The 23111-nt window shown below is 44.9% G+C and overlaps 3 protein-coding genes across 4 annotated transcripts in view; 1 reads left to right on the top strand and 2 right to left on the bottom strand.

Moving 5' to 3' along the window:
- LOC118502680 overlaps positions 1 to 23111 on the bottom strand; it is a 160303-nt gene that overhangs the window by 55221 nt on the left and 81971 nt on the right. For both annotated transcript variants that reach the window (XM_036035189.1, XM_036035188.1), the window contains 4 exons: positions 19106 to 19238; positions 9145 to 9283; positions 8896 to 8965; positions 5177 to 5287 (listed from right to left, as the gene is read on the bottom strand). In XM_036035189.1, coding sequence (XP_035891082.1) covers positions 5177 to 5287; positions 8896 to 8965; positions 9145 to 9283; positions 19106 to 19238 — 453 coding nt within the window. The remainder of the gene's footprint in view (positions 1 to 5176; positions 5288 to 8895; positions 8966 to 9144; positions 9284 to 19105; positions 19239 to 23111) is intronic.
- On the top strand, positions 226 to 1066 carry LOC118502745 (pheromone-binding protein-related protein 6-like). The gene is made up of 2 exons (XM_036035310.1): positions 226 to 672; positions 743 to 1066. Exons 1-2 carry the CDS (start codon positions 253 to 255, stop codon positions 758 to 760), a joined length of 438 nt encoding a protein of 145 aa, XP_035891203.1. The 5' UTR covers positions 226 to 252; the 3' UTR covers positions 761 to 1066.
- LOC118502748 (pheromone-binding protein-related protein 6-like) lies at positions 2253 to 3409 on the bottom strand. Its single transcript, XM_036035314.1, has 2 exons — positions 2954 to 3409; positions 2253 to 2880 (listed from the first exon to the last, which is right to left on the bottom strand). Exons 1-2 carry the CDS (start codon positions 3371 to 3373, stop codon positions 2863 to 2865), a joined length of 438 nt encoding a protein of 145 aa, XP_035891207.1. The 5' UTR covers positions 3374 to 3409; the 3' UTR covers positions 2253 to 2862.

The following is a 23111-nucleotide window of genomic DNA, read 5'->3' as shown; positions in this document are numbered from 1 at the left end:
AGGTTGAACCCTCTCACCCTTTGACAGCCAAATCGGTTAGCCCGCGTGTTGATTATTTACTTTAGCCCAACACCGGATGCAGTTGTTAGGCAATCGATGTTTGGATTACGAAGGGGGGGCTTTTTTCCCCCGTACGCCGGAAATGATTGCAAACTTTTGCCCTACAGCTGGCAATTAGAAGCCAACCGTATAAAAACCGTCTGCTTCGAACGGGGCGCTCGATCGTCTTGTCACCGCTTGGCGTGTGTAGCGATGGTGCTGCCGCTCGTTCTGCTGCTAGGTTTGTTCGGGCTGGGAAGCACGGCACAGTGGCCAACACCGCGCCGGGACGCCGCATATCCGCCACCGGAAATGCTCGCCTTCTTGAAACCGTTCGGTGCGCTATGTGTGAAGGAAACGGGCGTTACGCCCGGTGCGATCAAGCGTTTCGGGGATGAAGATATCTTCGACGATGATCGGGCGCTCAAGTGCTACATGGACTGTATGTTTCGCATGACGAACGTGACCGATGATCGGGGCGAGCTGCATATGGGGAAGCTGCTGGATCACGTACCGCACGAGTTTGAGGATATTGCGCTGAAGATGGGCGTCAGGTGTACACGGCCGAAGGGGAAGGATGTGTGTGAACGAGCCTTCTGGTTTCACAAGTGCTGGAAACAATCGGACCCGGTGGTAAGTGATCGTTGGGGGGATAACTGCAGAGGAGGAAGTTGAGTCACTTGGACATTTCCGTTTTCCGTAGCACTACTATCTGGTTTGATGAAGGATCTCCAGGGAAAGGATCATAGTTAAGTAAGTAAAAACTCTGCCGTAAGCTGTGCTAGTAGGAGGCTGCTACTGCTGTCTGCCGGTTCGTACAACAACTAGCCGAAAGTCTCGCGATGGTCACGAATGCCATCGTTTAGCGATCAATCAATCCAATTGTTTGGTGAGGTGACCCAACGAAGTACAACCCAACGCTGGAAAAGAAACCCAACGTGACTGTTTTATGATTGATTTCAAAATAAATAGTAAGCGCAGTGAGCGTTTAGTTGCTCTTTGTTTAGCGGATAGCAAGCTGAGGTGGTGCTGGTACAACTACAGTCTTCTGCTTCAGCGTTACTGTATATCGCGCTGCTGTGTTTGTTGTTTTTGCCCTGCGAAATCGATTCTACAAACCTCCAGGCTTCAGGTTTGTTTGCCTCAGACACAAAGAACCAGCGTGAAATCGCAAACCGTCCAGGTGTGCGCACCTGCAAGTGCTATCGGCGGAGTATTACCGATTCTGGGGGGTTTTTTTCTACGTGAACTATGAACTATGCCAACCAGTGCACGAGTCACCTCCGTGGAGTGTCTGGTACGGTTCTGGCACCGGCCCGTAATGCAGTTTACAGTTTGCGTGTTGAAGCTAATGCTGCTTTGCGTGGCTTCTTCCCCGTTTTCTACCGAGCACAGCGAACCTTTTCGTACGTTCGTAAATTTATTGAGGCCCATTTCGTAGAAACCTCATTCCGGGGTTTTGTCACGCGGAAGGCTGGTCTGCAGTCTGAGCGGAAAATCAAACTGTCTGTTTAATTGAAGACACTTGAGACTTTAATCGGTTTCGCCTGTGCCTTGCCTGGCGCGTTTCGGTGCGCGGTGATCGAATGATAAATTGAAGAAGCGCAAGAAACAAAACAAACTGCTTCAAAAGTTGAAACTTGAAGGCAGCCGGGCACGTACTGTGCTATTTTTAGGCTTTTTTTGCAAGTAATGGCTGGGCGTGCGTACAAGTGTAGGCTTTTCCGGGCTGTGCACTCTTCAACGGGCTAGATTTGCTCGTGTACAGCGAAATGGATTTTCCACGTCAGGACAAGGGTGTATTAGTTTTCTTTTCTTTTGGTGTGGAGCATTTTGTTGTCATGATAATGGTACACATGCTTGAGTGGTACATGTGAAGACAGTAAAATTTGATTGAAGTAGGAACAGGAATACGATCGTTTCTTGGAAAAAGAAAATCGATGCTCTCATGTTAAGAGAAATGGCTGACGTTGGTTGGGGTTTGGATGAATTGTTTTTGATACTTTCAAAACATTAAATGAGCTCGATATGCTTTTTCACACAGGTCTATAGTTACTTAAATTAAGTCCAAGCTTAATTTTCCGGGGAAACCTTTGTTAAGGTTGGAGGTACCTTGTCATTTAGATGTAGCTAAGTAAATTCTTTAAGAAAGAACTGATGCATCTCTGATGATCCTTTACTTTACTCGTTTGATTTTGTGTCAAAAAAGTTTATAGTTTCACAGATTTGATAAATTTAATTTATTTCGCTTTGCTTTAGTACTGCATTAGATCTTTTAATATGCAATATGTCCCAGGCAACTTCAAGCACACAACGATGTATGCGCATCAAGCAAAATAAAATTTAATTTAAACTACATTTTAACCCACCACGGTTACGGCCTTGCAGATATCAGGAACCATGAGCGAGTGGTACAACCATCTCTTTGATATCAGTAAAAAGTAACTTTCCCGAGTCCCCAATCCTCTGGCCCACTCTTCAGAATATATCGCCACAACTTCAGCCAGTTCATACAAAACCCCCATCCCTTCACCGAGTCACAAATTGTGTCATCATTTTATCATAATACTTTCTCAATTAATAGTTTGGTACCGTGGGTTTACACAGTGGAAACATCCAGACCGAGCGAGCTGCGACCTATCCGGTTGGGTATAAAGGTGCAACGAGAAACTTCCGCCACACAGGGTTGCAGAAGATAAAGTTCACCACAGTAAGAGCTTCGATTTTCCGCTTCACGAAAGTTGCCCGGTGGTACGATTACGGTACGATTTCCCGGTAAAGAGAAGCGAGCTGAAGCTAAAGTTCCGGTCTGGTAAATAGACATCAAAACAGGTAGTAGTGCTGTTGAAGATCGTAGGAAAATGTTAGCAGCTAGATGGATTGGTTTGGAATGTTCGAGCATAGATTCCCGTACCTGTGGTTCGATCTCTTTCCAACATTTGTGATGCGAGTAGGCCCGTTCGCATGGGTCCTCACTTGCCGCGACCGTTTTGTGACAGTTGAAGAGCACTTTCAGGGCGATCGAGTTGAACTGCTTCGGTATGGCGTGGTAAACGTCGATCAGATCGATCTCACCGTCGGGCCGGGTGACGTTGTGCATGCGGAACATACAGTGCATGTAGCATTGCAGTTCGCGTGACGCTTCCACCGGTTCTGGTTGATTAAACTGGGCGATTTGATCGTCACTGGTGCCGGTTTCGCGCAGACATACGGAATGGAACCAACTCATCTGCTCCAAGAGCTCGGAGGGTAGCATTGTACTCGGTTGTACAGCAACTGCCAGCACGGTCAGGCTGGTTAGCACAAGAAGAAATAAAGGTAGCATCTTCAACATCGGTCTTATCGACTACACTATCACGCGAGAACTAACGAGTGTAGGGGATCGTTAAGCTCGAGGTGCGTTAGCCAGTTGCATGACAGTTTCTAATTAATACCTTCCATTTGGGGCGAGTTTTGAATTAAACATATAATTATGAGGTACGAAGCTAGGCTTGTTAATTACAGATGATGAAGCAATTGCGCTTTGGAGCAAACCGCTCGTCTTCGATAAGAATGTAGCTTCGGTTTTATGAGCTGAGTGTAACATAGTTCGTATATTCACCAATTTACAACCATTTTAAAGTTAAGGTGTTCATTTCAAAACATAGGGGAATTAATTCATTGCTCAATTTTGCATGCTTCCCAGGGTTGCACTTAACCCGTAGTTTCGCTATCCATTGATTGCATTAGTTCTGCTCATAGCTCAACTTGGACCCCAGCAAAACACTGCAGTGACCGGTCTGGACCGTCCCGGAGGAACTTTCTCCTTACAAGTACCTAAACTTTCCACCAAACTTCCACCTCGGAACCGCTTTTCCCACACAGATAAGTATATTCGTCCACCGGGAGCAACTTTCTAAATATCGACAAAAATCGTCCGAGTTCAACAACACTGGGCTGTAAATCATCGTGAACTTCATCCCGAAGAACCTCCACGTCCTCAATTAATTGGATATTAGTTTTCGATGAAATTACCACCCCCCCCCCCGCGATCCCTACTTCCCGCTTCGATCCTCGCCCGTGCGAACTACTGGGACCACACATTTGTTGGCAAAGAGTTATGAAACGAGTGCAAATTGTTCCTCGGAAAGAATTCAACCTCAATTTATGACCGTGCGCACTTTGCGTGCGAAGTTTCGGGTTTGGGTTGCAACTCGATTGGCCTGCATATATCGGCCAGCTCATAAAGTTTGCCATCTCTTGCCGTAAAGTGGGCTCCGGGAGTTTGGCAGGTCACTGCACAGTTGCCAGGATCACCGAATGCTGGGGAAAGCCCGTTTCGCTATGGTAGGAATCGGAGCAAACTCGCACCGTGTAGCAGATTGACTGGATAGGACATACAGGGCACCGTGGCACGAGTGGCAAAACGCAGCGAAACTCCGAGTGGCGCTGGTCATCAGCGTGCGGAGAGTATCGAACATTCATTTAGCCGTCTTCATCGACTCGTGACTCGATGGGGTTAGACGAGCGGGTTTTTCAGAAGAATCTGCCTTCGAAAAGACCCACGCCATGAAGGAAACATTAACCGGGACCAAAGCTGGAGCATGAGGACACCGTTGCGGTAATGACTATCCGTGCAGCTCGTGCCAGGGTTTCACGGGTTTTGGAGTTTTCCGGGGCCAATTTTGTGTTCCAAAGTGTAGCACCAGTAGCAGAGTTCTCATCCAAACGCGTAGCTGGCGGGAGAGGGCTGGCTTTAATGGCTTGCCGTGCGGTAAAACTTGCCAGCTGACGACCGAACTGTGCCCGGGTAGCAAGAAAAGCAGGTCAGGCACGTTGAATGGCCGCCGAGTGATATTGACCAATGGATCTAACCGATGAATAATGGAGGCACCGAAATGAACATGTACACATACATGCGCACGCACAAGCACAAGCCGATTGGTGATTAAAATTGAAAGTATAGTGCTTTTAGGGATTGGTTCTGTGTCTTTCCTCTGCTCCGGGATTTCGTACCGGGGTGGCGGTCTGAAGTGAAACTTTTCATCGGAAATCAATCAATTACGAAGTCGGACGGCTCAGAGTAGCTGAGGTGCAGCCGGCAGGCTCTCATCCCCATACGCTTGGCTAGGCACCACATTGCGAACGTTCTACTTACCTCCGCGAACTTCACAGGTAAGCACCAGGTTATCGTCCTCCTGCAGTGGTCCGATGGCGCCGGTTACGTCCAGCCCGGAAGCGTCGTACACGAGGATCTGATGCGGTGGCACTGGTGAGAGAGAAATTTTGGCCGGATAGACAAACGAAATTAGTGGACGTCTTGCAGTGTGGGTGTGTGCATTCGTAGCAAAAGGACACGCATTCGAATGTGCGTTTCCCGTTCGGTGCGTAGCCAATCAATCATCCGGATCGGATTGGAACTAAGGTTTTTTTTGTGGTTGCTGTTAGACGGGAATGTGGATTTGAGGGTGAATTGATCGCCGGCAAGATTAGGTGGAAATTGATTGTGCCGGTTGAAATTGCGCACCGAGCAGTGGGACAAAGTAAAATGACGCACGGTTGGGCTTTTAATTTCGATGCTTTGGTGAAGTAGTTAAGGATGGTACAAGTTTAGCAAATATTGTCCTTTTTAACGATCAAATAATGAATTTTACAATGTGTTTTTCATTAGTTGCATATGCGAAAATAATAACGAACTGGACCTTGCGCTTTCCTTTGATGGATTGAGAGCTGAAGTGCTATTTTTAACGGCTTTATATAAAGGGATTGAATTAATTCAATAATCCTTATGATGGAGTAGCATCGTTTCGAAACTATTTTGTCCAGTTTTAACTATAAATTGTTCACGTTGTCTTGGCAAATGTCAGAATTATGCTAGAGGTTTCCAGTACTACCTCTTAATTGTCTACTTTATAGTAGGTTCTAGGTATAGGTTCAACATTGCTCATCTCAATACAATTTGTGCTGCGGGTTACATACTCGTGATTTGATTGTTTTGTACCGATTTTATTGAGTCCAAAAGTAATTGTTAGTCATAAGAGTACTTGGAGAAAATGGTGATTTCTTCTCCTTCCTGGGCACTACAACCTCGAAAGATATCTCCCCGCCATTTCTGGCTTACTGTGACTTGGTTTTACCCGTAGAAAAGCAGTCAGTCCTGCGTACGGGGAAGCGATTTGGATGGGATTTGAACCCCGGTCTTGCCATGTGAAGATCAGCGCTGTTATCGCCATTGCCACCGGCCTTAAATTGATTTTAATTAATTTTAACTGCAGGCCGTTTTTCATGAATGAAAAAAATACAACTGAAAACCTAAGTTTAGTTAACATATTCAACTTATTTTATTTTACCAAGAATGGAAGCTTCCAAATAAATTTAAAAACAGCATTATCGCAAATCCGGATAAGTGGTGGGCTTTCTGGAATGAACCAAAGATTCCACTCCGGATCCGTTCAGCATGACTCCGGTTCCTATTTAAAGGAAATGGAGTCATTGGTTCAATTTGGTACCGTCCGGAATCGTCGGAATCGGCGGAGCAGTCCGGAATCGTAGTCGGCCAGTATTTCAAAAGACTCTCCGTGTGGACGTGTTTAATGAAGAGTGACGTTACATTTGTGCTCGTTTAATTCTTCTGTATGTATTGGTCAAGCAATACAGTCCTGTATCATTCCCAGCTTCATCCCTCAAGTGTAATTACATTTATCGACCCTTATAAAGATTTTAAATCGCAAAACCCGTTTACCAGACTCTCTAACACTTGCAGACAATGATTCGAGACGGCCCATTGGTTCTGACGGTTCCGACGGTTCCGAAGATTCTAACGGTTCCGGAAGATTCCAGCAGTTTCGACGGTACCGAACAATTCTGATGGTTTCGACGGTTGAAGCGGCACGTTTGCATATTCCGGAACTGGTTCCGATGTTTTTGGAATCGTCTGGAACCAGCTCCGTATCTTTTGCTAATTTGGCCCATCTCTTATCTGGAAACAAGATACTATCGGGCGATATATTGGATTGGACTTTACTATGGGTAAAATTAAGTCACAAAAAGCCAAAAATGGCAGGCTGAGACCTCTCCAGGCTGTATTGCTAGAGCTAAGGATATTGGATTGGCAGAATATCGAGAACATTATCAACAGATCAAAACTTCGAAGCAATTACATTATGTGGAATTCATTAGACGAATCATCACGATAGGTCTTATCTTTCTGCAAATTCTCAAGAAATGAGCAAGCCATCACAATATTTCTTTTAAGGAACCCAGAGCTACATTTGTAATGTAAAATTATGAACAACAGTCACGCCCTGGAATGTAACATGCGGCAGGCACTCAACCAATTGCCTGCCACGTCGGGTGATCAGACATTTAAAATGTCTTTCGCAACAAAACAAACTGACCTTTCTAAAGGCTTCACCATTTTCCATTTCACCCTATTTCCTGGCCAAACACATACACCAAGACACACACACACACACACGGCACTACGATGGGAAGGATTTATCAGATCGAATGTAAATATTCATTTCCTGTTTGCACTGCATTATTGTCTGTGCAGTTGTTTGACGGAAGTCCCGCGGGCGGGAGTCCACCGCGCGAACACGGGCCACGGAGGACACGTTGTTAAAGTGTCGTGCAGGAAATTGTTTGAACTCCATTACCAGTGGCAGCGAAAACTTGTGGGCATTTTCTACGCGGGTTGGCCGCTTTCGAGCGCTTGTTACACGCCGGAAGGGCCGTGTTTTACGCTTTCTCTTTAATCGTTTCAATGGATCTGCAAATAAGGTAAGGCCGGCAAAGCAACAAAAAAAAAAAAAAAAAAACGAGCGCAAAATCGCTACCCATACCCCAGCTTGATGGAGGTAATGTTTTCCTGGTTGATTAAAATAAAGGAATGAAATGGAAGGCACCAAAAAAACGCTCAAACTCACTCAGCAAACCCTAAAGGATGCGCTCACTCTCACACAGTCACGAGTGGCGGTGGAAAAATGGGTCTTTATTTTGCTTATGCAAAGAATGTACGTAAATTATGCAAACGGGCAAACATAATGATGTTGATTGGTTGGAAGCGGTACGTACATGCACCGGACCAGAGCGAGAGAGAGAGCGAGAGAAAGAGAGAGAGAGAGATCGAGCCCGAATAAAAATAGCAATCCCAAAGTGGCCGTTGGATAGTGGTGGTTGAATGGGTGAACAGGTTTCATCCTTCGAATTGGTTTTACTTGGGACGAAAAATAGCCCCAAAATTGACACCACCTTCCAAGCGCCGAATGACCTGGTACAAGTCGACAAAAAAATGTATACAAACCATTTTTGACAAAGTGTACTTCACAGACTTCAGAGCACATAGCACATTATGTTGGCGCTTGTAGTACCAGCGACACAAGCCAGCACGAAGTGTTTTGTCGAGCATGGACAATTTTCTCAATTGCAAAAGTTTTACCCCACCTTAGACAGCGTGTCTAAGCAACACGGAGCAATTCAAGCAATGGAAAATTCAGTTCTCGGTTTTTTGGTTTTAAGTGGAGAGTCGACTGTTTCTTTTTTTTTGGAGGGATGTCACTAAACACGACAACACGGCAAACTGTGTCGTATTTGGCAAATCATAAATAGTTCATGTTGTCGCAGGGATACGGTGAAACAAAATGCCGGCTCGCTCGCCAGCATCGTCCCACGCTTGGTCGTGTTGGTGAAAGAATTTGCATTTTTATAGCTTTTTAACATTACATTTTTTCGTGTGAAATTAATTGCCAACGATGTAGTGCACGCAAACACGCACACACACAGTTGCTGATGTTGGAAAAGGGAGTTTGGTTTTTCTTTTCTAAAATTGGGATGAGAAGGAAAAATGTCAGCGATCATGGTCCGCACCAAACTTACCGGTTACGGTCAGGTTGATGCGATGATTTCTTGTGGGCGAATTCTGAAAATCCACTCGGCAGCGATACACCTGAGGAAATGTGTGCATATAGAAAGAGAGAGAAAAACGATTTAAGAATGGCAAGAACGGAAAAAACGTTAGCAAACGCATAGTGGCAAACAAAAAAAGGTTGGCTACAGTGAGCCCGACCAGAGATTTGCTCCGGTGAGGATTGGGAACGTTTGTCGGGCATATTTGGACCAACTTACCCCTTCATCGTCGAGCTGGATATTGTCCACGCTGAGGGCGGCCGGTTTGGAGATCGTCACGAAGTACGCCCGCGGTCCGAAGGCGCTCGTTTCCGACCAGTAGAGTGCCTTGGAGAATTGTCTCCCCCGTACGTCATAGCTGCGTAACGAAGTTACAGGGAAGAAGAAGCAGGGCGAGAGAGAGAGAGGAACAAAGTTTGGTTAATTAAAATTTTCATAAACCAACCAGGGCCGAGGCTACTTGCTTCCCAAGAGGGAAGTGTGCCCCCTCCGCCAAGTGCTAGTGATGTAGGTGTTGGAAGGCTCAAGACCTGTGACTACCGGGGGGGTTATGGCTTTTCCAGGCACCAGGTTGCTAAGTAAAGATTCCACAAGGTTTGCGAGCAAGGCTCCAAGGTGGCTGCGAACAATAGTCGCGAGGTGCGTACACAAACAGGCATCGAATATGACAAAGTCCTGCCGGTAGCTCCACGGCGACAGGTCCCGCAGGAGCGATAATGTTGGAAAAAGTTTTAATTATCATCGGTTTCGTGGTAACGTGGCCCCGGTTCTTCGTACCAATAAGACCGGGATGGTGTTTCTGCGTGTGTGCGTGTTATAATTAGCTTCAGACGTGAAAGGGCCTCTTACAGCGAGCTTTGTTTGTTCGGGAGAGCTTGTCTCTCGGTGGCTGTGTGTTCGCCTCCCCAAAGCGAACGAGACGTGAATGTCAACAGCATTGGGCGCGAGTACAAGACACACAAACAAACATGGCCTGGCCCTGCGAAAGCGATGACATTGAAGCGATGAAGCGAAACCGCATTAATGTCATCCCCTGTGGTCCGCCGGTTCCTGTCCCGCCGTACCACCATCATTCGGTACGGTACGCATGGTAGGTGCAAGATAAACACCTTTCACCATTTGTCGCCAGATTGTTTATGCTTTGAAGCGGATTACCGGAGATTGTCGGCCGAAACAACGGTCCGGTCCGGTCCCCTCTGGAAACCCAAAATCTCTTCACTGGATGGGGACTCCGACGGCTGCAGGAGTTCTCGCTCGCCGTCCCTCTGTCCCCAGATCTAGGTTTTGTGGACCAAGATGGATTTGGATTTTGTAGGGCCGGCGGGATTTTTCTTTTTGCCTGCTGACCCAAGCGTACATCCTTCAGCAGGCACCCTGAAATCGCGGTCCCAAAACCTTCGGCCATGTTTGCCATAATTTGGCGTTTCTTTTGTCCCCACGCGGTGCCTGTAGTTGGGTGAATGTTTTGACCTGATTTCACCTTTTAGCCGAACACTGGACCCGGGGGGGGGGGGAGGGGGGGGGGGGAGGGGGCCTGAGAGCTAAGGATGACAAGGATATTAAAATAAATTTCACGACACCTTTTGGTCCTCATTTGTCTTTTGCACTGCTGCTATGTGCTGCAATCAGGGCTCTTTTTTATGTTTGGTGGCCGGTTTGGTGAAGAAGAAATTTCCATTTCCTTCTCTACGTACCGTACTCAGGGCTAGCTGATCAGACCCGGCACGTGGCATTCTTGGGTGTGGGATTGGTTTGTTGGTAAGAATGATAGTGGTGATGGTGATGGTGGTAAACAAAAATAATCTCACTTCAGAACGGTACTACGGAGGACTGGAAGGGTCTAGGATGGAATAATTTGGGTAAAGGGTGTCTCGTAGGGCAGGTGATAGGCTCACACATTTCAACGTACGATAGACCTTTCTAGCGATTGCATAAATCTGTCATCGAGAATAGTTGCTGACAAGGCAGGGAGAAAGAAATTGGTTGTCTTGGGTTTGTGAGGATGTACAATGGAATATGTATTGTGTAGTTCAATTGAAGTTGTTTCTTGTTTTATTGTTACAAATAAAGGGTTTTTTATAGTTCAGATAGTCCTTCACAGGAAGTAAAGGCAATAGTTTATGCATGTCAACACATTTAAGTTTATGAGTCCTTTTTTTTAAGACGCATTTGCTTGCAATTTTGCATAAAATTGTGTAAAACTTCTACTATATTGAGTCAGCCGTCAGCCTCAAAAACAACCTAAGAGTCGAGATACGACCGACGGTGCTTGCAGCCAAACTGTTATATTCTGATCTCTCATCTGTCTCTCCGTCTAGTAGTATGAAAAAAACTTCTCCTTTCAAAACACCCGCCGCGACGGATGAAGCTGGGACTAAATAGAACAGTTAAAGTCCTAGTATCCTCATACACCTCTGAGACAAGGACTCTGACAAGAGCTCCTATTCTTCGTCGTTTTTGAAAGGAAGCTAATCAGAAGGATTTTTAGCCCCGTCTGTGGGAAAAGAAACTGAAAGAGCCGCATCAACCTCGAGTCTTGGTTGGTTGATCATGTCATAACAATCATAATCATATCACCGGACTCTCAAGCTCGTAAAGTCTTTTTGGACAGAGGAGATATCCAATCTGAGATGCCAATCTGAGAAGGGGTGATGACCTGGATATTGGATTCTAAGATGACAGCGCTGGACCAAGACCATGCAGATATGTTTGCATCAGAATGACAAAGCAATGCCTGATATACTCATTATGGTTTTTGATTCTGGAAGAGTCTTCTGGCCGAATTGCTATGCTTGATATCATCATGTAACCAAGAACTTCTACCAAATTCTTCGTTATAATAAGTTTATTTAATGTTGGATACTTTAAGCGTTGAAATAAACAGTCCTGCTAACAAACATTCTCGCCAATGTTTCACTGAGAAGGATTTCTGGCTCTGTGCGTATGGAAGGGCAATGTAAAATCCGGTAGATCCTCAAGTTCTGGTGTGCCAGTCATGTCATAAGAATGACACCGGACGACTCAGCATGTAAATTCTATTACACCGTCAAAATGGACAGAGGAGGTTTGGTTCGCTTAAATCGAGATGGAGTGATGGCATTGATGCGACGATTGATATTAAATTTAATATTTGTCTTCAATAAATTTAGACACAACAAATTGCATTGGCATTATAGGAGAGCAAGAGAAAAGCCAGTTGCTATCGCGAATAAATCGGTTTCAAATCCCTCACTATGGTCTTATCACTGAATGAGATAAACTCAGAATAGTCCAACAGTAATATATTTCTCATATTGGATAACTTTAAACAATTTTGTAGAAATTTTCGGATCTTGTGAAAATATTTTCAAGCATCAAAGCTGGCGCAACTAATTTGTATAATCCTTTTATTAAAGATACGTGATAAAAGATAAAGATAAATATATCCTGTGACGTTATGACCACTTACTTCACTAAAATTTCTACTTATTGTACCGTTCATTTTGCAAGCCCATTATACCAAATTAGTTCTCATTAGTAGCATTATACGTTTCGCACAAGACACAAAGCGCTGATTGCAATCCGCATGTTCACGGTAGGACAGTTTGAACGCTTAACGGTCGTAAGCAAATCACAGCCGTCGGCTCAATTATTACCCTGTGCCATTCATCGCAAATTACCCTGATTTAAAACCGGATCACTTACACGAAACGCTCGAGCAGCATCACCACTCGAGCTCATCCATCCGTCCATTCGTACGTTCGCTTCCCGTTTGCTGCGTAAGCCAGCCTCACAGACGGCTAAATGGCTTACAAGTGTCCTTCAATCAGCCGGCTTAAAGCAAAAGCCCAGCAAAACGCTGATTGCGTCAATCCGATCCGGATCCACTCACCTGGGTTTTGTGCTTTTATGTTTTGAAGGTTTGATTTCAAAATCCATTTCTTTTTTTGTGCCAAAACACCAAAACACCGAAACCGTTCCTTCGCCAATCGCGACCCTTACACATTAACCAGTGCATTTATTTCCATCAATACGCAACTCCTTAATAAGGACTCCAAGAATCGAGGTTTGTTCATTATTAACTGTCTAGCTTTCTGTGTGTGTGTGTGTGTCTGTGTTTCTTTGGTGTAACGCTTCTTCACCACAACACAAAAGAAAAAGCGGAAAAACAGTCTTCAGCGGAAAAATCTTTCATTCAGCGAAAGGCGCTCCTGTGAGGCGGGCCACATCATTCACGGCACGATGCCTGACGAAACGGAAACGAGGAAGAAAAAAACGCGAGCGAGGGAAACAAAATCAGCAGGCGCAAAACGTTTTCAACAAAAACCCATCCAATTTCCGCTCATTCCATGTGCCATCAAACGATTTTCCCCCTGTCCCTGTCGGGCCGAGGAGATGCTTCCTGCCCGGCAGCCAGCACATAAAATCGGTCGTCCCGAAATTCGTTGTCGAAAGGCAAGGCAAGCGAATGGAACGGAATGAAGTCCTCGGAAAAACGATGGTCTCGGGATGGTTGGTCGAGGCAGCCAGATACAGGGAGGACTACCTCTGTCTATGTAGAAGCACCTTTTTATTCGGTTCTTCCCCGAGCGAAACTCCTACGTGTGCCTTGGCATGAGAAACCGTTTTGAAGTTGGAAGTCCGTCTTTAAGGAAGTCCGTCCGGGTGATGAAAAGTGTAAGCCCACAAAAGATGAGCGAAACGGACGATGAAATAAAAAATACACACACACACACACACACTCTAAAGTGCCTTGTTGAATCCATTGCAGGAAGAAACGAAACGGTGGAAGAAAATTGAGAAAATGGCAACAAATTGAAAGGAACTTTAATGAAAACTCCTGGCCGTACACAGAAACATTACGTTTCGGTGGCCCGGTTTTCGGTCCGGGGGTTCTATGCCGGGCCTGATTTCGGATCATTGTTATCGCAAATTAAGGAAATTAAAAGCAGGTGGGATAGAGGATTGGATCGAGGGGCGTGGGATGAGACAGGAAATCCGATAATGGGCCCGAAAAGAAGTCGGAATGGTGGAAACGCACCGACACCGACAAGTTCCTGGAACGTGGTTGGAGCTTTATGCAATGATTGAGTAAAAATCAGCCAAATTTGAAAGATGTTCGTGGGAGGATTGCCCAAAAAGACCTCTTGATGTTGGCAGAGGTTATTCTTACCTTTTATACGATACTAGGGTTCGGATTTTTCGAGGCGCAACTTGACCGCCCTTCTTACACTCGTGGTGGAGTGAGCGAAAGAGCAGCTGATCCTGACACAAGCCCGAGGGCATGGCGGGTTACGATCGTACCACAGGATACACAGGACGGGCTTTTATCAGTGACTGAGCGTGTGGGATAAATTTATCGCACTTGAAAGTTTTGCTACGTGTTTTTGTAGCTCTCTTTGGCCATGATACCAGATTTCATGGGCATCACGTGTGTGTGAGTTCACATGTAAGCCGGCGTCTTTATGATGTTTTCTGTGCGTTTTTTTTGTCTATTTCATTCGACCCTTTTCTCCGGAGGGAGCCGATCTCGAACAAGGCGTTCGGTGTGCCAAACCCCGGTGAAAGAAATCCGTTTCTTCCCTCTCCTTTTTTGGGAGGCCCAATATCCGCCTCACAACTCTCACCAAGCATTTCCCCCCGTTACGCTCAGCATTGTTTACTTCAATTCCGGATTTGAGGGCGGCTGTTACCTGCTGGTCCAAGAGATTGGAAGGAGCCGGCGAATGGTATCACTTTTCCTGTTGTCCAGCGTTATGCTGGTGCAATTTGATCTTCTCCGTCGGGGGGACCGGGTAGCAAGGACATGGGATTAGGGGATAAATGTCCCTATTTATATTCCAAATTGACAATATAATATCAATAATCCTTTCGATCCTGCCCTCCAGTTACGTCAGCAGCCAGGAAGGAAAGGGAAAAGCCCCGGGCTGAGGAGTAGATTGGTACTACCCCTTAAAAATGGCCATAAATGAAGCGTTGCGTAACGACGAACATATAAATCATTTACGTTATGCCGTGGCATTTGGAGGATATTGAAGGTGAAGGTGGGGAGTTGTGTCCCTCGAGAGTATGTGACCATTGATCTTTTTTTCTTAGAGGAGGGAAGCATTTTTCGGTACATGGAAACGGTTTTTGGAACGGAGTGTCATCTTGGAACAGTTGCTTATCATCGTTAGAAGCTTTATGGAGGACTGAGTGCTCCTCTGCCGAGCTTAAGAGCGTTACAAGCGGTGCGGATATATCCTGCTTAATAGTGCTTTATCGTTTACGTAAATCATTGTTAAAGACGCGTGTGGAGCTCTAGACGAGACTTTATACCTCCTGCTATCTGATGCCCTACAGAGAGCATAATTTGAAGAACTCAGTTAAATGTGCCTTAAAGTACGAACCCGGTTGCGAAACCTTACTTTTGAATCATAATATTTATCAAATCATCTCGCGAACACATCCGGTCTGTCTGTCTGCCTGGCTCCTTGGGACTGGGCGAAAAAGAGGAAAAAGAAAAACGAACCCCTAATGGAAATAAACCATCGACAGACGACAGACTCGTAACTTCGATGTCTCCTACGCCTGCAGCAAGATTCGAATCCTAACGATCACTTTTTCGATTTCCTTTCCCGGTCTTGGCAAGGAAAGGTTTGGAGGGGGGTGTTGGTGGGTCAGGAAATGCTTTTACTGCGTCGTGGTGTGGTGATCGAAGAGGTTAAAGTGTCTTGTACGGGCGAGGGTGTTGTTAGGACAAGGAACAAAAAAAGACACTCTCTTCCACCACGTACCCGTGTTACGTGACCATATAGGGTTTGAAGAAGTAAAAGTGGGATAGTATCTCTCCAAAGAGGGTTAGTAAATAGGTAAAGGGACATACAAATACAAACACACACACACAGTTCCGTTCAATATTCGTTGCATGCCGGGGTTTCTGTTCCGTGCGCTGGAGTTTGTCAATAGACATAAATTTCCGGAAATTCTTAACATTTTGGGTACGCCGGATCCTTCCCTGCGGAGAAAGGTTTGGACATTTTTTTCCCGCAGCGTCAGCGATGTAACTGGCGGGGGGGGGGGGGGGTGATGAAAAAGGAACGGGTTTACTCCGTCGAAGAGCGGATATTTTATCGATTTGGATAAATTTTAAAAAGCACCAGCATCCGTTTGAATTATTTACAGAGCGGGAAGAATTTAAAATCGATTTAAGCGATGTTTACATCCTACTCTCGGGGGGAGCTTCGACGGGTCAAATTCTTAGTAATCATTTTGTTAATTATTGACATATTTTTAGATGGTCATCAAGAGCTCTTGAGTAGCTATTAAGAAGCATCGCAAGTAATTATCGCTCAATATTTAATATTCTCGGAATCTACTCGCTACTCGCTTGGATCTCCTCTCGTTTCGCAATGACCAGTGATGAAAAAGCGGATTCTTTCGCTTCTTTTCAAAAGGACCCTCTTATGCCGTGAGTATGGCCGCTCCCTCTAGGAATTCGGTTTGGATCGCTCGGCCAAAATTTGTGGAATTCGGATTATCTTGGGATATTCGTGTACGTCGTATCGCCCAAAAGTCTCCCTAAGACCCAGATTTGGCTGGCTGTCTGAAACTGGGTTGTGCATCTGTGTGGATTCTAGCTAATACATGTAAGGATTCACTTGGTGTCCAGCTTAATCTCGCCCATTCCTAAATTGTCCTCTATTTGTGGTGTCATAACGAAGATCGCTCAAGAGAACTTCTTTTGACGCCAACAGTAATAATATACGAAGGAATCCAAATGCATGATATTTTGACACGGTCAAAGCGAAAAATGCGAATGCCCTATATAGTCAGAAATAATGTTTCTTGGTTAAGTTGAATAGCTAGAGACTAGTTTCGTGTTGCCGTGTGACTAAACTTGCTGACTGAATAACTATCATGTACCAATTCGTTGAGTTGAGACACAAATAAGCGATGTGCTGTAGAAAATTAATCATTACACATTGTGTATTTATGAACACCTCCGGCCAAGCCAACAAATCGAAAGCTCCACCAGCGAAAACAATCGAACGTTCAGCATTCCATCTGGAAGTTGCAATCGTGGGATTTGTCTTCTCTCGTGGATTAATTTGGTTTGTTTCCTGAATCCGGCTGTGGTTGCGAGTCGAAATTAGGCCACGCCGGAGCTCAATCGGATGTGAGCGAGCAACGTCAAACGGATTGTGGTCGTCAGCCGTCGTTTCGAAGCCGTTGCCGACACTTTACGGCGACACTAGTGCGACCGAAACCCGTAGTAAATCTCATCGCGTGATGGGATCATGAATATGAAGTTTGGCCGAGAAAATCGTTCCCTGTGCCTGGATGTAGGTGATTGATTGACGCAAGGATTATCGTGGCCGGCACCGGTGAAGGTGTGATTTTCTGCAACACTCATTTGCGCGTGTGTGTTTGTGTGACAGGATTGCTAGCGCAAAGCAGTTTTCCAAAAATATAGCAACGCGATGCGTGTGCACCAGCTGGGAAAAGGCGGTGCCAGTGTTAGTAATTATTTTGCTCACCAGCACTTCCAGCCCAGTTCCAATGAGCATCGGATCAACGAGATTTTATTCGCTGACTGTGGTATTGTTTTACCCGATGGCTTACGAACGAAATTTTCACTATTCCCAACCGACAACCCGGACAGGGGAACGAGTAAATCCCGGTGTGAAGTTGTGTCGTACGTTGCAACTAAATGGCGAGCAGGCTACGGGAGCGCTCGAACGGACAGCTGTGATTTAACGAGTTTTGTTGAGGTTGTGTGCTGTTGTCGTTTTTCGGAGATGATTATCAAACTGTGTTCGAGATAATCGCGGGCAAATGGGTCGACGTAGCTGCAGTGTGATTTGGTATTCTGGAGCGTTGATCACTCGCAGGATTATGTGCGAGTGATGCATTTGCTGCGGAATTGGACACTTGAGGCTTAAAGTGAGTGTCGAATGTTTTTAATATCTTTTATTAAGTTTTTAGTTGTTGAAATATTAGTTCTTTTGTTTGCAACTTATCAGAAAATATAGGGAACTCCTAAACATCCTCCAATTTTTTATCCTCGGCACTACAACCTCAACACTGTCGGCCTGCATTTCTGGCATTTCTTGAATTGATTTTACCCGTGTTTTTTAGCTTTAGCAGTTACTGTGTAGCTGTTGTTCTCACTAGCGCTGTTATCGACTCGGGAACTGGAGCTATCCATTCTTTTGAAATTAACTTAACTTCTTAGCTGAATAACAGTCATTGAAGAATATTGTTTATCCATTAGTTCATTAAGCCTCATTATTGTTCAAGCAAGGGGTGGCAGCGGCGCCAGTATTCCACATTCCATCCAGACCGTGCCTCCCCGTGCGTAGAACTGACTACTTTGACACGGGTAAAATCAAGTCACAGAAAGCCAGAAATGGCAGGCCGAGACCTTTCAAGGTTTTACTGCCAAGGAAAAAGAATATTGTTCAAGGATATCAATGGTCTATCAATGTGCATCTACTGCAGATATCCAGTCTAGATCTAGTAACAGAGATTCAAAGGTATTCCTCATTATCTCATTGTCAAGTGTTAGTCAGGAAAGACATTAGAATGCTTGCTCTGCCTCCATGGCAAAGTTTCTGAAAATTGATTGCATACATAGACTTAAAAAAGTAATTCTGAAGTTTAAATATATGTTTCAGAATGTCAAAAAATTCACGAGTTGAGCGTCCTGATGTTGGTGCAGTCTTTTTGTTTTGTCATGAAGGTTCAAGGATTTAAGAAAGTACTTCTAAGTCTCCTTATACCAAGCATAGATACCAATTCAGCAGCAGTTCTCCAACTTTAGTTATTCAAAAGTATTAGGTCTGGCATCTTGGACTCGGTGCAGTTGAGTTGGAAGCGAAAAGCAGATTGTTTAGCTATGAAGCTCATACCAAGCTTAGTTATTCTCAAACATCCGTTCAGTCTCAATCATCGAAGACTCCAGACACGGCAATCTGGGAAAGTATAGGTTTTCAAGTCGAGTTTCAGTCAAACTAATTGCAAAGAAGTTGATGTATAATGTACGTATTTACCCATCGATTTTGGAACCTTTCAATTAAAGAATACCTATTTTCAGTTTTCCCCTTGACATATCTACCGATCGCTTATACCTTCCAGCCATTCTCAGAGCAGAAAAATTTAATAATTTATTTGAAAGAAATAGTGGTGCAGCTAAGAAGCATCATCGCTCCGTACTTACCTGTACAACGGTTTGCCGGCACTTTCCCGAAACCACAGCACCATGTACACCCGATCGTTCAGTTCCTCCGGTTCGATGTCACACGGCAGGGTTGCCGTCCGTCCGAGGACCGCCTCCACCGTCACTGTGGACACTGCGGCGTGAAAAGAAAAGAAAGCACCAGCACGATTAATACTTTATGTAAGAAACTCTGGCCGGTCGACAAGTCGATAACTTTTGCTGCGTACTTGGGAGCGAACTTTTGGGGGTTTACTGTATCGAAAATCAATAAATAGTTAACCTTTAAATCGGAAACCCTTCAGCCAAAACTCGACGAAACAAAGCAAGGGCTTGAGTGTGAGTGTGATGTGTTTTTTTTTTGGCACCGACCACAACAATTCCGTTTGATCGCTTGTTTTCCAATTCCCAGCTCCGTAGAGAATTCCTTTGGCAGCTTGCGCGGCCGTCGCTCGCTTGTTGGATCTCGTTCCGTTTGCTAACAGAAGCCAATATCCGAAAAGCTCTGTTTGTCTGTCTGTTTTTTTCCTAGTCTTTCCACAAAACTGTCCCATTTGCCGGGGTTTCCGGTTTCCCGGAAGGACCGATTTCGGGCGATGCCTGTGAAAAGGTTCACCGACTGGCGCCGGTGGGGTGGATCAATGCTTCTTACAATTCACTAAATCGGAGGACCGATTTTCCTTTCTTTATCGAGCAAACCCGAAACGAAATAACTATGAACCTACCGCTACGGATATCTGTGAACGCAGGCTTCTAGAGATTTTCCAAAATTCCAAATTCGTGTCCTTTTGTGTCGGGGTAGGTTTTTTTTTGTTGGTTGCTTCTTTTTTGTGTAGCCATCCCGATCGCTAGGAGATAAACGATGGTGGACTGGTTTTTATTTTTATTTGTGCCTCTTTTTTTCGGTTATTGCCCTAACGCTTTCACCGGGCAAACACACAATCACAATAGCACCGTGGCTGTGCTGTCCTGAGAAAGAAAAAAAAAACACGAACGAACACTCACACGGTTTTTCCATGTTCGGCCACACACGCGGGCGAACGCCGCAATCCCGTGAATCTGAATGGTGAAAATGGATTATGATCTTCATCTTTTCTTTATTGCGCTTCCCAATCCAATAATGATAATAATAATAACAATAATAATAGTCGTAAAAGTAATAGTGAGTCAGCAGACGGGCGGCGAGCACATTCGTGCCCGGGTTTGGTCACGAATTGCAAATTCTCCCCCGTAACTGTCTGTGTGTGTGTGTGTGTTCGCAAGCAATGAGACAAATAAAAACGGGAAATAAGACAAACAAGATGCCAACCAAAAAAAAAGGGTCCAAATGTGTTCACCGAGTGGTGTGGTGTGTCGGTTTGGCTCGGGTCGGATGGTCGGATTCGCCATTTCGGAAACCCAAAGCTGCGGTTGAATGTCATCCGTTTCGATGACTCGGCATGTGCTTTTGAGGAGGGGGTTTGAATGGGCGAGAAATGTGTTTTTTTTTTTATCAAACGAGCAACAAAGGCATACGAAACGAGATAGGGCAAGAAGAATCGCAAATATGTATGGATCAATAGTTTCAAGATAAAACTCTCGCCTGACCCAACCCTCTGGTGAAGGGAGGGAAGTGTATGGTTGGGAGGGGTTTTTTGCGCGTACCATCCAAACCGAATGTTTGGTGTGATGTGTTCTACAAGTTTTTCTATCTCTTTTGACCATAAGAAGCTTATTGGTTGGATTCGGATAGCGCTCGTTGCATCCCAATGAGGCGTATCGGTTACATTTGTACGATTGCTTCGGACAGATAATAGAACAATTAATCACCCGGGAGCAGTATAGGTGTTTAATGCTAACGAAAATCGTTTGGTGAAAATGAAACTGGGTTTTATTTTAATATTTTACCAAGTTTCCTCAGTAGAAATTTTCTGAACCTATCACGATCGAGCTGTTTGACCCTATCACAAAGGGTTTATATCGAGAGTCTAAAATGACTCTGTGTTAATTAAGATGAGTCCAGTCCATCCGAATCTGAATAATCAAATATGTTGTAAAGCAAAAAAATGGATGTAAACTTGCTGGACTAAACATTCTTCAGAGTATCTTCCTCTAGAACACGGCTTAGAGGAATACGTCAGGTTTCGGACAGAGACTATGTCTAAGAGGCATATTTAGGTACAAGAACTGGGTTGAGCTTGAACTGCTTTTTGAGTGCAGAAGATCCCTCACCCTCGCACTATATCATCATTTTCTTGTAGTTGCCTGAGCTGACTTTGTGTCCCAAATTGGTGCAGTTTTAGACGATTTCGAGGTACAATAGGTAGCAATGGTAGCAAAGTTCATGGAGGAGCCCTTATCAGTTTAGTTTTCGTTTTGTTAATCCCCAAGCTGAGGTATTGTGGCAACTTGCTCGATTTTTTTATTTGCACCTGCGACGCAGTAGAGGTTCATACTAATGCAGTATATTACATTGGATTATAAAAATCTGAGATTTGAGCGGAGTAATAGAAGATGATGCCCAAGAAGTAGGTCTCTGAGTATCGGATGCTCCTCTCTAACGCCAGGTTGAAGATGAGATAGACACGCATTTATCTGAAGCAATTAAATTCGGTGGTATCAAAAATCCTTGAGAGATTTTCCTCCACATTCACCTAAATAAGCCGCAATTCTAAAAGAGCTTCTTCTTCTCCTTGCCCTAAGGACTTTAAGCGATTACTTGTACCAGAGAGATGCGTCCTAAGGGTCATGCCTGTTATACAACGTAGTTGGATAGTCAGTCCTCTCTGAGGAGGGATGGTCTGGAAAGGATTTGAACGCCGGTCAAATGACATGTGAAGACCGTAGCCGTTGTCACCTCTTCCATCGAGATGCCCCACCAAAATAGATTATAGATTATTATCCTAGAGTTTTATCCTGGATATAGTAGCAACGTTTAGTACCTCATTGTTACTAAAATAGAATTTTTAACTGAGTTTATAAAAATGGGGTTAAATGCTCCAGAATCTTCCAACATCGAATAAACCAATGTTAATAGCCCTTTCTAACGCTTTCTGAAATTACCCATCGCCAGAAGAAAGATTAACTGACCGACGTACCCTGATGGGCACAGTTCTTTTAAATTGACATTGAAAAAACTGGTAGCCACTCCTTTTGTAAATTTACCAACACTCCACCCTCCCTCTCCCTCCCCCTTCCATTTCCACCCCCTTCCAAAGGGCCCCTAAAATCATTCCAAAAACCAAAGCAGCGGCCGAGAAATACAAATTAACATTTCACTTTCGTCCATTCCTGCCACCGAGGGCTCGCCCGAACCCATTTCACATCCAATCAAACAGCAACCAGAAGGATTATTTACCCCAACCGGTAAAGCTTTTAGACATCGTCGTATCCTTTACACCCTTCCGGTTCAGGCGCTCGCAGCAGGGAAGGTTTCCGCACCATTAGAACACCATATCTTCTGGCCAGCCTACACCTCCCTATCCCGGCCCCTGGCCATGGGCAACCCAGTTACGGTGAGAACAAATAGTTTCTAATTAATTAAAACCGCTTTACCAGTCAGAACACTCCGGCGTACCCGTTGTACCGTGCGGAGCGGATCGCTCCAAAGCCAACATCAAACCCTCACTTCATCAAATGGGGCTCAAAATGGCCTCGGAAACCCTTAAACTGTGAATGGAGTCCCTTTATTGAGGGCATCGGTAGGTTGTGATAGAGCACGCGGTGGATGGTTTGTGATAAGGGATGATGATGATGATGATGATGGGAAAGAGTGGTTAAGGGGCGTGTAGTTATACACTTTTTTTTGTTGTTGCTGCTTCCGTATGTCTCCCCAGGCCGGAAAGCGAATGTTTTAGTATCCGATTTTACGATCACAGCCAAATAAATCATTCACGTTTTAACTTGCCCTCGGAGGCCGACGAACGGAACGCGCACCTGCTTGGCTGGGCTGCCTACCTTTCCAACATAATGTCACCCGTCTGCGCCACATAAAACAACGGTATAAAAAATCATTACGGGTGCTACATTG

This window comes from Anopheles stephensi, chromosome 2, assembly GCF_013141755.1.
Source record: "Anopheles stephensi strain Indian chromosome 2, UCI_ANSTEP_V1.0, whole genome shotgun sequence".
Classification (NCBI taxonomy): Eukaryota; Metazoa; Arthropoda; class Insecta; order Diptera; family Culicidae; genus Anopheles; species Anopheles stephensi.
Note: the sequence above shows the minus strand (reverse complement) of the source record. Positions and strands in the feature narration are given on the sequence as shown.

Coding starts and splice junctions, on each gene's coding strand:
- LOC118502745 (XM_036035310.1), top strand. CDS start 253: ATGGTGCTGCCGCTCGTTCTGCTGCTAGGTTTGTTCGGGCTGGGAAGC.
- LOC118502748 (XM_036035314.1), bottom strand. CDS start 3,373: ATGTTGAAGATGCTACCTTTATTTCTTCTTGTGCTAACCAGCCTGACC.